Source organism: Xiphophorus couchianus, chromosome 17 (assembly GCF_001444195.1).
Source record: "Xiphophorus couchianus chromosome 17, X_couchianus-1.0, whole genome shotgun sequence".
NCBI lineage: Eukaryota > Metazoa > Chordata > Actinopteri > Cyprinodontiformes > Poeciliidae > Xiphophorus > Xiphophorus couchianus.
The window spans coordinates 12,169,972-12,184,700 of record NC_040244.1 but is presented as its reverse complement, the minus strand read 5'-3'; the positions used below and the strand labels follow the sequence as shown (position 1 = coordinate 12,184,700).

At 38.9% G+C, this 14,729-nt stretch overlaps 1 protein-coding gene across 1 annotated transcript in view; it reads right to left on the bottom strand.

Annotated features, from left to right (window-relative positions):
• Positions 1 to 12,885, bottom strand: part of LOC114161139 (round spermatid basic protein 1-like) — a 32,625-nt gene extending 19,740 nt beyond the window's left edge. The window contains exons 1-4 of the mRNA XM_028044251.1: positions 12,138 to 12,885; positions 5,762 to 5,893; positions 330 to 880; positions 18 to 176 (exon numbers count right to left, since the gene is read on the bottom strand). Coding sequence (XP_027900052.1) covers positions 18 to 176; positions 330 to 880; positions 5,762 to 5,893; positions 12,138 to 12,765 — 1,470 coding nt within the window. The 5' untranslated portion in view covers positions 12,766 to 12,885. The remainder of the gene's footprint in view (positions 1 to 17; positions 177 to 329; positions 881 to 5,761; positions 5,894 to 12,137) is intronic.
• Between the last annotated feature and the right edge of the window lie 1,844 nt (positions 12,886 to 14,729).

Sequence of the window (14,729 nt, the reverse complement as noted above, 5' to 3'; positions counted from 1 at the left end):
GATTGAGTTCAACCTACCTGAGAGTAGAAATTAGCCATAGTGGTTGTTTCTATGTCCTTCTTTCCGAGTATTTCCATTTTGACAGGAGCCGATGGGAACTTGGTTGAAAAGTAATCCAAGAAGTCGGGAAGGTTCTTGGCTTCTCCGTGAACAATCCCCATGACGTAATGAGCTGCCTGCAACAAAACAAAGGAAGAATCTGGAATGTGATTCGGAAACGACAGATTAGGTTTCTAGAATGAAACGTGCAACATTAAAAGCGCTTTAAAAAAAAAAAAAAAAAAAAAGAAGCAACTTGAAAGGTTATTTATTTCTCAGAAGCACTTTACCTTGGACTTGTCCTCGCTGAACGATAACGTGACAAACTCCTGGGCAAATCTCTGCCTCTGGTCCACAGAGAGAGAGGAGAGCTGAGATGCATACGCATGAGCTACCAGACCTCCTCCATTCGGCTGGTTTTCGATGTAAATGTAGGGCGCAAACTCGAGGCCTGCCATTCCAGGATGGATGCTCTGCGAGTTGTGTTTTGTAGAAAAGGGGAGCTTTGAGTTGGAGGAGTTGAAGAGCGACTTGGAGGCAGGAGGAGGAGAAGAGGGTCTGAGATTGGAGTTTTTGTTGTTGGACGTCAGGTAAACGGGTGGAGGAGACTTGAAGGGCGATGCAGAAGAGTTGTTTGTTTGCTCAGAGGAGGAGAAGGAGTTGGCGGATGAGGAGGGAGGAGGTGGTAGGAGAAGCAGGCCGGCGCAGATGGTTTGGCAGGAGCGGTGGTACATCTTCACTCTCTTGTGCTTCTCCCCGTCTTTGTGTTTCTTCTTCTTTTTCTTCTTCGCTTTTTTGATTTGCAGCTCCTCCAACTTGATCTTCGCTTTCTCTTTTTCTTCTGGACGGGGCCGACAGAAAGACAGGGAGATCGAACTTTAGTTCTCAAATATCAATAAGCAAGTTCAAGAATTATTTTAAAGCAAAGCGCTGCATTCAAATAATTTCTCTCGCTTTCTGATCTCGGAATACCGTGGAAAATAACAAATGATAGTAGAAGACATCAAAACATCCACATTGAGCCTTTAACAATCCAAACAAGACGACTACTTTAAACAAGCATTTAAAAGGAGAACACTGACAGAAATGAGCACTAACTATTTTGAAACAAGAGCAGACAGATGAGTCATCGCTCTCCCCAGCTGACATGCCTCTTCCCGTGGTGTACATACTAAATAAATTGAAACAGAATCCCTCGAGAAAAGCAGCTCCGACTAAGTCAGGAAACAGTTTAGTCAATATCTGAAGAGAGATAAAAAAAACAAACAAACTGCACCACGGTTCATCTCCTTAAATCCCAGAAGCGAGACAAATTGGAACGTGGAAACTTCTGCTCGGCGCTGTTTGTGACTGCATGTGCGAGGGAAACAATTACCAGGTTGAATCTTCTAGACTCTGATGATGATTATTCCTTACTCTCATTTTTATCTGTCTGCATATACCGCATGTGTGTGAGCGACGCTGTTGGAGCACGAGACGAGGGAGGAAGGGGATGCAGAATATGAAACAGCAGAGGGACAGACGGTATTAAAGAGAGCAGCAGAGAGACGGGGTATTTAGAGTACAATACTAGAGCTACTAATCCAAAAGCTCTTTAACACACAAATCACCCCTCCCCCCTAACTCAAACTAAATATGGACACAAACAGTAATACTTCTGTTCCCAAATATCAACCTTCATCACACCAGCCAGATATTGACAAAAATGCATGGATCATAATCAGTCTGGTGGAGATTTCTGTTATTATTTTCCAGGACTAAATTTAATAACCGCTTTACAGCTTCTTTTTTTTTAATCTTATTTTTTTGCTACCACAAGCTTCAGTGCATTTCATTTTATGTGTAAAGAAATTTAGCCTCAGTTGTTTCATCTTCTAAAGAATAAAAGTCTGAAAAGTGCGGCGTGTGTTTGTCCCACAACCCAAAATAAGAAAGAGTCGCCTCCCAAAGTCTGCCTGTCTGTCGGCAGAGTAGCAAAAATATTTCTTTACTCAAAAAAAAATGAAGACGCTGACCTCTAACCTCTGGTCTGGTTGTGCTTTAACTAATATTCCATGTCCTCATATTTCTTACAATAAACATAAAGTGGCTTGTGTCGTTACGTTATTTGTTTACCATTACTTTTTCAGTTTCTGTTTACACTCCCCTAACTTCATGGTGAAGGATTGTATGTGACAAAAGTACACAAGCTGGTGGGTAGTCCTCCATTAATTATGACACATGTATGATCAATATTAATAGGACGACCCTTAAACAGGTTAACCCTTTGCGGAGGCTGTCTCAAACAAAACATGGGAAAACGAAAGAAAAACTCCATGGAACAACCAAATAATTTCACACAGAAGAGAAGTAGGCCTTCACAGTCGTTACATAATTATACATTTCTGATTATTTGGGCTAATTAGGATCACTCACATACTTAGGCTTATACATTTCTAATCCTCAGCCAAGTCATAATATGCTGTGTAATATTTTCACATGGCTTTTCATTGTCTGACAGACTGAAAAATTCAAAGAACACTATTATTTACTCATCAGGCTGATATCAATTCAGGTTTTGGGTTCTGAGGTCTAACCTTTCCGTTCTGATTTCGAATGTCTCCAAAGTGTACAAACACACAGTGTAGAAGCAAAAAGGTCGCTTGACATAAAGCAGTGATTTTGAATTTCAGAAAAAAAAATTATTATGCGTCAAAAAATCTATAAAAAACTAAAAAGGGTCCAGAAAATATTGGGCACTGATCAAAATAACACCAGTTTTTAACCTGTTTGGCCAGATAACACACTGTATCTAAAGCTACCAGATTATGCTAACACTCTTTAATCATGTCACTTTAGTTCGGATTATTTTTAATACAGCAGGAAGCTGGCTAAATGTTTTAAATGCTGTTCCTGTATCTTCTTATGTTACAGTTCTCAAAAGAAAATAGGAATCAGTGCAATTATAGAACAAAAAAAAAAAGGGAACACTTGTGTTTTAATGCATTTAATAATATCCAAGAAATGAAATCTGATTTTTAATCATTAATACGCCGATCAATGGACAGGGCAAATAAACTGAAGATTCCATCACTATTATTTAAATCTAGTTAAAATACTTGTGCAGGTTAATCAGACAGCTCTAAAAGACTGACACTGAAACTAAATACAGACTGAAAAGCCATTTTTAATAAACGACCACTCCATCAGTTAATTCACTGCAACCCTCAGTGTTATGACTGCCGTAATAAAACCAGCGGAGCTAGTCCTGACAGGAAATCTCTTTCTGTTACCCCTCTACTGCCTGCTTTAAAGTAAAAGCAAGTCTAATGAATAACTAAAATTCCTTGTGCCACTCGGCTGAACAGTCCTGATCTGTTTAAGGTCAGATAAGTTTGCAGTCAAATCCACACACAGACCCACAAACAACCTCAGCGGCAGTAAAAAAGACTTACTGTCAGAGTGGTCGTTTGCTGCTTATTGATTCTCCATCCTTTCCTCCACTGGCTGCCTCGCTTGCTCTCGCTCTCTCCTTCTCTCTCTGTGTCAATTGTAAACTTAACACTCTTTCGCTGATTAGATTTCTAACTTTCTCCTCACAGTCTCTATGCCACTTGCGGCATTTGCAGGTTGAATACTCTGATTTAACACCACAGTACTTTCCTGCTCTGGTCCCTTCAAAAGATTCAAAATCTCACGGTGGATTTCAGCGTCCCTATTAACCAAAACACACATGATTAAATACCAGACTCCTGTGCAGGGTGACTGCAGGATTAGCGCTCACTCTTACTCTCGGTCTCTCGCTAGACCAGTCATCTCCCAAGTCTTCATAAGTAATGAGAAGATGAATCAACATTACGAGGCTGCACTTCCTCTCTCCAGAGAGCAGGAAGAGTGACATATTACAGATAATCTCAATGTAATTTCCCTCTGCAGCCAGTGGTCATGGTGTGTGGTTAAAGTGCCGCTAAGTCCTTGAAATGTCACAGCGCGGCCATGGCCTAATGCTATGGAAGACTGCCAGTCCAACTGTAGTTTCAGAACAAATCAAATCAATGGGAATAAAGCCGGTATTCATTGAGATCTACACGCCTGTGTGATGCCGATTTAACCTTGTAAGCTTCACTCAACTTATGTTTTTCACGACTGGGAAAACAAAAAAAAAGAAAATATTTTAATGCTATATTATGATACTAATAAAATACAAGTTGGCTGGGTAGTGAGCAACAATATATTAATAAATAAATCTATCCTGAGTTTAGCCTTCGACAGGGATACATGGTTGTCGAAGCTTTGTGCCAAAAAAAACTAACTTAAAAGTGTGGCATGCATTTACATTCAATCATCTGATACCAAACATAAAACCTACTGTGACAACACGTGCATATTAGAATATCATCAACTTATTTATTTGAGTAATTCTGCTCAGTTATTCTGACAATTATATGATATATACATCAAAATGATGTATTTCAAGCATTTATTTCAGTAAATTTTTTTCTAGCTTCTGGCTACAAGAACAACAAAATAGTTTCTTCGAAAACTAGGGCCAGTAAGAAATAGTTCTTGTTGTTGCTTGAGAAATCTTTTTTCTCTACTTCTTCCTTCCACTCAACTTTCCACTTATGTGCTTGCACACAGCCCTTTTTGAAAATCCAACTAACATTTCCAGCTTGCCCTCCTTGGTGAGGGTGACTGCAGCGATACTCCTTATGACCACTTAACTGTGCCTTTCCTATGTTAAATTATTTTTTCTGTTTAGCCTATTTAATCATAAAAATGAACAGAAATAAACCTATGAAAGACATCACTCGTTGTGTAATGAATCCGAGCTTCACTTTTTGAACTTTTGAATTATCGGAATAAATTTTAGTAATGCTGTAAGGCACTGATTCACCTGTAGCAGGTTGTAAAGGGGGAAAATCCAAGAGTTGTGTACTTCAGCAAATTTCAACGGCTCTCGTTTTGCCGTTTTCCTTTAGCTTCACTGTTTTACATCAGCTTATGATTTTTTTATTAAATTAAATCAAAATGAATTTAAGTTTGTTGTTGGCAAAATACAAAACCTTTCAGAGGATATTAATGCGTTTGCGAGACAAAGAGTAGGAGAAAAAACTAATTTATGAACCATAAGCAAAAGTGGCCAATAGCCAAAAAGGAGTATTTACAGAGGCGTGTCACAGCTTTAAAATCAGAGTGCAGAAACTCACAGAAAGTCAGATGGTCCAACTAAATAAATCATGAGCTCCGTTTCATCACATGGCAGGAAGCCCGCCCCAAAGGTCAACCTAATGTCACAGATTCTATCGTCACACCTTGAGCTTCCTGCTGCCAGCCCCATTACAGTAAAACGTTTAGATTTTTACAGCACCGTATTAGGAGTTTTTATAACCTCTGAACATTAATCTTCCACTAATGATTAACTGCACACCATCTTGTGGAAGAAAGAGTTTGAAATATGGAGCACATTCATTCCGATGTCTGACATTACAAACATTTTCATTTTTGAATGTTATGTCAAAGTTTTGTGCTACTTTCTGTCGTTTAGGCTATGATTTAACAATTAAATTTCCCTGATAATTACTTTGATTAGAAAATATTTATTGTAAATATAACTTAAATTGGTTCGGGGGCATTTCCAGTTGGACATCTTAAAATACCACTTTCACCAACTGCAGCTTAAACAGACGAGATTTGTTTCCCTCCCGCTCATCATTTGGTATGCATGAGTGTTTCCACCAACCTTTAATCGGCTGCTTGACTTCGCCGTTCTCTCTCTTGATCTCATTCATCACTTTGTGCTTTTTCTTCTCCTTCTCTCGTTCTTTCACCTTCTTCTTTTCGCGCGCCTTCATCTTGTCCTTGTTGGGGTTTTCTGCAAAAAATGGATAAGGTAGGTTTCATTATTTCAGACCACACAAGTTGATGCGCACTTAGTCCAGGTTAAGGTTTTTAAACCAGAAAAATCTGTTGAAAATTTTAATATTCCTCTTTTATTTGCTAGAGTGTTTTTTTTTTTTGGAAAGGCACAGCAAGGACGCCGACTAACACCCGCAGTTCCCGGCTGAGCAACGAGCCTCCACCTTTCTTGATAAAACTTCCAAGTTTGATCCAATCTTTTATTACTCGCCCTCTTTGATCATTTGCTTCCTTTCACTTCCCATAAAAAATTCATTTAAAAAACTGATAACTTTCTTCTTTCAACCCTGTCAGCAGAAGCAGCTGGTAAAAAGGAAGCCGTGTTTTCATACTGCGGGTAGAAGACCACAGTCTAGCTCTGCTCACTGTTTGCAGGATCAAAGATAAAAGAACCCTTGCAGGAGAGCAGAAGAATAATAAGTGAACTGATTCGATGGTACTACCAATTTTCAACATGACCAGTTGACCACAGAAATTCCAATCTTCTGTCTTTTCAGTGAATGCACCGTCTCTCCATATGTGGGAGTTGTTACTGAGGAAGAAAAGACTCTTAAGGTATAAATAACTATATCAGAATCAGTGATGTTTTAACAAAAAGGAGCAAACATGTAAGAAAATATTTAGGCGGTGTTTGTTTCGATTTTTTGCCATTTTGGTCATTTCTTGATTGCCTTTTCCAGGCAGAAAAAAAGGAGTCATCCATCACAATATGTCAACTCATACTACAGATGGGTAAATATCGGTACTGACCATATGCAGTGGATGTCAGGGAAATAAATCAGTGGAAGTGACCATTTAAAATGTGAAACATTGTTTTACAGAAATTCTACTTTTTTCACACACACACCCCGGCGTCAACTCTGATCCTATCATGAATAATGAATGACATCTCACACAAGAAACTGTAGAAAGAAACATTTCAAGGAGATATCAGGATTTTAAAAAGAATTTTAAAAAGCAGATTTTTCTCTAAAGTTTTGCCAACTGCCAGAAATCTCTAATTAGTGAATGTCTGGTAGAGTTTAGAGCTGCAGGATATCGAACAGGCTTGCGATGGCGGCAATTTTGGTAAGTATATGTCTACTTTCTTTTTTTCTGTATTTCTTATTTGTGCTTCTATTTCTCTGCGACCTTTAGCATCTGCTTCTGAGACGCTGTCCAACTGCCTAATTAATATATTAACAAATAAAATGCAAGTTCATAACATTTGGAACATATAAGCCAACAATTATCGCACTCTAAACACACTCGGATTTTGAAATGTCGATATATTGTGCAGCCTTAATAGAGTGGTCCGTCAAAATTTAGCAAGGGAAAACTAACTCAATACTCTCTTGTGCCTCATTTCATAAATTGAACATCAAGAATAAAATAAATGTCAGATCACTCAAAGAAATGAGGAAAATAAAAGCTGCAGGTGTCATATCAGTTTGGCTCAACAGGAAGCAGCAGGCTTTAGTGGAGGGAGCCTCAACCTTACTGCCAGATTCATAAATGGTCTGTTGCTGCGTCTAGGAGACAGCAGCCCAGGTGGGTTACCCGACCTCAACTACACTGAAAAGAAAAAGCAGACTGCATCACAGCTCAATACAGGGGGATTCCCCACAGAAACGAACAGAAACTTTCTCATAGGCTTCATTAGTTCTAATATACAGACTTCTGTGGAGGTATAAATAATCAGAAATGAATGTGCAGCCCTTCTCCGGTTGTTTTGTTTTCTGATTTTGCTGCAGCCATCGGTTTTGAAGGGGAGCACAGCGGGTGGTTTTCACCATTCCGATGATCACAGGAAAGACGCCAGAGGCAGGCGGCTCGCAATCTTCAACTACACCACCCGTTGATCGCATCCAGCGTCTTAAATTCAGGGGAACAAAATGAGAAAATAAGATATACGCATATATCAGTGGGTCTTTGTTTGATGTTGTCTGTTGGGGAGGGAAAAATGCAATGTAGAATGAAAAACAGCTTCATTCTTTCACTGTCTGTGCTCAGTTTTGCTCTCATTTCACCGGTGTTTAAAACTTGTGTATTTTGCAGACATTTCTGAGCACACCTGCAACATGGTGACCCCGGTTACCTTTAAATGCAGGAGAACATTTGGACGTGCAGCAACATAATATTGCTACTGTACAAATCTTGATGTAGTAAACTAATACTGACAAACTGTTTCTTTCAGTTTCAACGTCTGTCCATCAATATTAGAAAAGCTGTGCACTTTTCTCTTTTCTTTTAAACAGAACACAAATGCATGAAAGAAAAGAAGTACTCTGCTTAGTTTAATGGATGTTTCATGTTTGAATACAGGAGACTCAAACAAGCACAAACACTGTGTACCCAGGAACGCTGGGAAGTGTAATCCATCAAGCCTCTGTCGCATTCTTAAAGTTATATAAGTTTTTTTTTGTTTTTTTTTAAAAAGGAGCTAAATGAAAACCATATTTTTTCCAGAAGGCTCATACTGTGGATCTGTCAACAGCATCTCAGCACACACATGGCCCCTAAATGAAACTGAATTTATTCATAATAAAAAGGTGCATGAAGTCAGATTTTTGATTCACAAATAGCTATAGGTAAGAAAATATCCTTTATTTCCAATGAAAGCAAGCTGAGTACACCGACATCTTATAAAGGAAACCCAAACATCAATATGCTACTTCTGGTATAGCAAGTTCAAGTTCCTCAAAAAAATAATATCTAATAAGGGAAACTAAATCCAACCCAGGCGTAACCCTGACTAAGACGTTTGAGCAACTTAAAGTTCTTTTAATAGATGTCAGAGAAGTTGCCAGGGTAAATAGATTTTATGGGTCCATTCGTTTTTGTTTTTCAAGGGTCAAATATGGAAAATATTTGGTGAGAAAAAAAAAGTTTAGGTAACAATTTATATCACTATTTATATCACTTTAAAAGCATTATGAATATAATTTAGCTTTTTTTGTTTAGCAATTGAATCTCAGTATAGATTTGTTTTGTTTGTTTGAACATTGTTTTACATGTTCTTGGTCAAAGAATATCTGATATTCTGTGACCAAGAGATATTCTGAGATATTCTGTGACCTTTTATTTAAATCTGTTGAGTCATCTCTCACTGGCCAGGATAACTATTAGACATTTACATCAACACAAAGTAATTTTTTAACTTATAAATAAACCCTTTGACTATCCCAGGTACAAACAAAGGTCAGAGTTGGAGGAAAAACTAAAAGAAAAAGTGACATTTGATGCATGTTTCCAACAATCGACAGTGGGCTGAGGATGTTTTTAAAGCTACTTAAACATTAATTATTGCTGCTTTTTTTATTTGCTCATTTAAATTTATTAACAGAGTAAAAAATTTGCTCCACTTTATTCCTCACAAAATTTTGATTTCATTCTGAGAAGTGTCTTAAAACGTATACCGATAACAACCAACCCTTTTCTGTTGCAGGACTAAATGCAGTCAGCAGTCGCTGTTCCCTCAGGGAAGCACCAACGCCAGCTAACACTAATAATATTACTTGATGATCTGATACCGCTTGGATCCTCGTAGGAGAATTCTTGCCCTTCAAGAGAGAGTACAGTGCAACTTTAAGAAAGTGTTTCTGACCCTATTCGTCTCCATGCTTAAACTACATCTGAGAAAAATGTTTAACACCAGTGAAAGGAATATTACTAGACATGTCAGAAAATAATAGTTCATGTTGCAAACTATAGATGTCAAATGAAAAGCATTAAAGGAAATCGTTTACCTTATATTTAAAGCAAGAATACTCAGATCTATACCAATTTTGATCAATACTGTAGTTTTATAAAGTACTGCCTGCTAGTTTTTTTTACACCAACAATATTAAAGTCCCCCCACCCCCACCCCCCAAGTCTGTTTACAGCACTGCATCTTCCAACCTTTCTGGGCAATAACATCCTATCCTAGTGTCCAATTTGACAGCAGTAGCTGTTCATCGTGTGACATGACCTCTTAAACTGACCAACTGGAAAAGGGTGACATCATGCGCTCACACACACCGACATGTGCCCACCGGATCTCCCCGCTGGAGTAAGAGCACTAAAAATGTTCATTTGTGAGGAGACGGAGGCACACAGAAAACAAAACACAGATCTGTCTAAAAATATGTCTACCCTGTACGTTTTTTCACATTACAACCACAGACAGTGATGTGTTTTATAAGGGTTTTAAGTGATTGACCAAAAGAATATAATGCACAATTGTAGAGTGGAAGGAAATTTATACATTGTTTTCAAAGTTGATCTCACTGTATACTTTACTGTCGGGATGGGTGCGCCGTGTTACTTTTCTGCCACGCAATTTGGATTTTGGTCACATTGTTTCAACCCTGGTCCAGTTTTATCTGAACACCTTGCCGTGTCCCATTCATGCCATTTGGCAAACTGAAAACAAGATTTATTTCCACAATAGTTCTCGTTTGCCAAATCTTCCATAGAAGCCAGATTTGTGGATGATGAAATAAAGATGTCTATCAACCCTGGGATATTGTTTCCTAACCTAATCCAACTTTAAACTTCTGCAAAGCTACATCCCCAGCCTAAGCATATGTTGACTAAACATATGCTTAGGTTCTAGGAAAGAAAGACCTGTTCGGAAAAACCAAACATTCTCGAGTGGTAGGGTGAATGGCGGCTTGCTTCCAACATAGGGTGGAAGTCATGAGTCTCAAAGGAGATTTCCCATAGAAAAGAAATTATTTACACTCAAGATCCAATAAAAAGCATTCATGTGACTTCATATTTTAGTCAACTATATTGACAGTAAATTTTGTCATAAAATGACAATAGATGGCTAAGCTGAATAAAACAAAACTACACATTTGTCAAAAGACAGACTAAAACTTAAAGTAAAATGTGTGACTCAGAATTAATAAAAAATTATATTCGCTATAACTTGAATAAATACGGAAAAGTAAAAAGTGTATGAATACTGCTATACTGTGGCACTCAACCTGTCACTAAAATATAATAAAGCTGCAGAATTGTTGTTGCAAAGACTGCATGAATTCAATATTTAGAATAGGTCATATTATTGAAGTAGCCTAGCATTTAAACTCAGCTTTCCAATATTAAACTTGGCCAGTTTAGTCAGATGCCCTGGCACTGGTTTTATGCACTTGGTAAGATGAAGTAACTCAAGGAGATTGGTTCAACCAATGACATGATGTAGAATAAATAGAAGAGAAAGAAAAATGTAAATTGAGGCTTGTGCCTTCAGACAAAAAGCAAAAATAAAATAAAACCTTACAAATATATAAAATTAATTTCAATATGCAATGGTTAAGTCATAGAGGGATTGAATAGTTTATTTAGGTAACTATATGTGACAATGTCACTGTTGTTTCTCAGAATGTGTAATACTTAACAACACTTTAGTAGTAAATGCAATTAATGTGAAACAAATTGTCCTAATTTCCAAATGAATTTTTGCCACCTTCGTAATTGTTTAAGCTCAGGACTCCGTCTGACTGCTCATCCATACAGCCTGAGGTTACAGAGGGGGGCGTGGTGCACTACCAAAACAACACTTAGCCTATAATGGCGGGCGGCTGTCATATTGTTTTGACAGAATGAGCGTGTAGTTCTTCTACGCTCACAACTCGTAATAAAAATAAAGCGAAGAAGCATAAAAAAAAAAAACAATTAACTCGGCTTGGGGTCTAGGTCGACATTTGGTTTAGTTTCACTATAATTGCCGTTTTCTAATAAAATGTGTAACATTGTAGCCATACGTCGTAATTACGTAACTATTCCGCCGCAGCACGCGAGCGGCTGGTTATAACGTCAACAACCAGGTCGCGCGACGGACCGTTGCTCTTTCTAGAGCTCGAGGGTTCACGCGCGGGTGAGCGAGCGACAAAAAAAAAAAAGCTGGCAGAGCTCAGGCCACAGACACGTCGATCAAACTGGGTTTAAAAATCACTAAACAGGTTGTAAACATTCCCCCACCGGCGTTCAAATGTCGACTACAGAAGCGCTTGGCTCGTTTGTGTATGATTTCACGAGTGATGGCTTTAAAACGGGAGCTAAAAGCGGGACTGCTGGGACATGTTAAAAGGCTCTCTGGGTCAGGGCCACATGTTCAAATGGCTGCATCTACCATCCTAGAAGCTACCAAAGAGCACAACTCGAGACCAGTCATTACAAACACTAAAGTTCTGGTATTAAAGACGTAAATGAAAATGATCATGGCCTACCTTTTGATGGTAACAGGACATCTCCGTTTTCTCTCTTCGCCGCAGAAACGTTGTTAAACCCTTTAATGTCGTTGCTGTTAGTAACATTATTCCCAACTCCGGAGGTCACCAACAGTTCATGTTTCTTTTTCTCCTCCCCGCCTCCTTTCCTCTTTTCTCTCTCCTCCTTCTGTTTATCTTTACACTTGGTTTTCGAGGAAGGCGCCTTGTGGAGGAAGAAATCGCTCTGTTTAAAGACTTTGAGTGGCTGGGATCCATCGGCAGCAGGCACCGAAAGGCTGCTGCTGCTGTTGTTCGTCTTTACCGGGCTGAAGCTCCATAAGCCCGCGCTACTGCTACTACGATTCTGCTGCTTAGTGAGCTGCTGGGTTTTCTTTTTCCCGCTGCCGTTGCTTCCATCACCGCCGTCCCTGCTGACTTTCTTGGGTTTAACGCTCCTCTCCTCGACTCGGACCTTCTTGGGTGGCGGTGGGCTAAAATCTCCGGAACACTGCGGGCGGTTGTCAGCGGCTCCCTTCGACTCGGCTGCCTTGGCGAGTCCGTTTTTGACCGAAGCTCCGGCAGCGGAAGGAGAAGTAGCAACAGCCGGAGCTCCGGAGAGGTGAACAGAGCCCTGCGAGTCAGCCATCTTGAGGCTTCTCCCTCTATTTACTCTCTTCCCCAACTGCCGCCGATGCGGCTGTTTTTTTTTTTCTTCCGCGACGTGCAAGCTATGTGGGGGCGGGGCTTAGCCTTGATTGACAAGTATGGAATCGGGGGCGGGGTCAAATTATGACTGCCAGCGGGGGGCGGGGCTAGCCTGAATAAATAAGGAACTGTTTTTCACATCAGTGATATCTCTTTCTGTGTATTAAAGTTAAAGTAATCTCAATATCTCAGACATTGAATGATGTAAATTGCCTCAAGTAATTTTGTCAGAGGAAAAAAAAAATGCATTTACAACTACGATTTAGTAAACTATATTTTTGAACAGGTTGTTCATGCTTGAAATCCTCCAACGTGGCTGAAATAAAACAATTCAGCAAAAATTCCTCCTCGCTAATTTAAAAGACTGCGAGTTTAAGCAAATGCTCCATGGCAGTCGTTAGCACAACCAGTTGTTACATTTGGAGCAATCACTTTCACATGGCATCAGGTTGGTTTGGATATCTGTTCTCCCTTGACAGATGCCAGCCAATCTGATTCAAAGTGTTACTCTTCGATAGTTTTAATCAAGTCAGCATGAATGTGTCCCCTCCTGTTATTGTAATTAAAAAGATAAGCCTTCTGTTTTTTTGTAATCTAATATATACAGCAACAGGCTCATCGCACTCGCTTTTTATTATACAAGGTTGTAAATCTTCTAGCTAGGTTTAAACTCTGATTCAATGAATTTTAAATGTTCTCTTCAATTCCAAAAAAGGCAAAAATGTTAGCAAATAACAGCCGGTTATTGACATAGTAAACCGCATCAGATGTTGAGATTAGATGCAAGCCAGAGGTGGGAACTGGTGTTGCTCCGATTCAAATGCAGTATTTCCTGCAGGTTTTCCATTTTCTACATGTTTTCAAACAGAGCCGACAGTTTGCAGTGTCTTCAGACGCCAGTGCATCCTGGTGCTACAGCTACACATGCTCAGCTGTAGCTGGTTATATTTATAACATTGCATAACGAGTTAAAGCGCTCTTTGGGGAAACCGAGGTGGCCCAGTTAAGGCAGCGACCGGGCTACATTTGAAACATTTTTAATTCATATTGTGCCAAATAAAATATCAGAGCTTGCATCAGTACCTCTGAACCAGAAAGAATGGTGAGGGTTTTTTTTTTTGTTTTGTTTTAGTTATGCACACAGTTCAGTCTCTATTTTGTGTAAAAAAAAAAAAAAATAAGAAAAATGCATATTTGGGTAAAGCTGTGTAAGATTATTCCAATAGCTTCATGAATGATTCGTAATCATTAAAGCATACAGATCAGGGCGTTCATGCCATGCATTTGGATCACAACTCTTAACCTGTAATGTATGTTATGACTGTAAATAAGAAACATTAATGATTTCCAGATTCTTGATGAAGTATGCTGTTAATCCCTAATTAATTCCCTGCCCTTAAACACAAAGTTGCCGACCCTTCAATTTAGCTAATTTAAATCTAAATGAGATATTATTTTTCACGAATGCAATTTCTCTTCTTTCAGCAGAATTTACAGTTACAGCAATGCACTTTAAAAGATGGATAGTCCATTAGCAAAGGCTCTAGAGGAGCATGTGGATCAGAGGTCATGCGTTTTATAATTATGATTTTATGTCTACATTGCCAGATTTTTCACTAGTTAGTGTGTGTGGCCGATTCAGGATTCAGCGTGGGAACTGGCTCCCTCGGAGGTCATTTTGACCCTTTGACCTCCAGCCCCCAGTCCTTGCCTACCTAAGCACTGCAAAGGACAACCTCTGGTCTAATAGTGAATCTTGTGTCATGATTATTAATCCCTGTGTAATTAACACAAATCAAGCATACGCTGAATTTCAAAACTCCGTATATTTTCCAGTTAAAATCACTTTCATTTCTCTATTTTAAAAAGATAATGACAGTTTTTTATACATTTTATTTTTCTTAA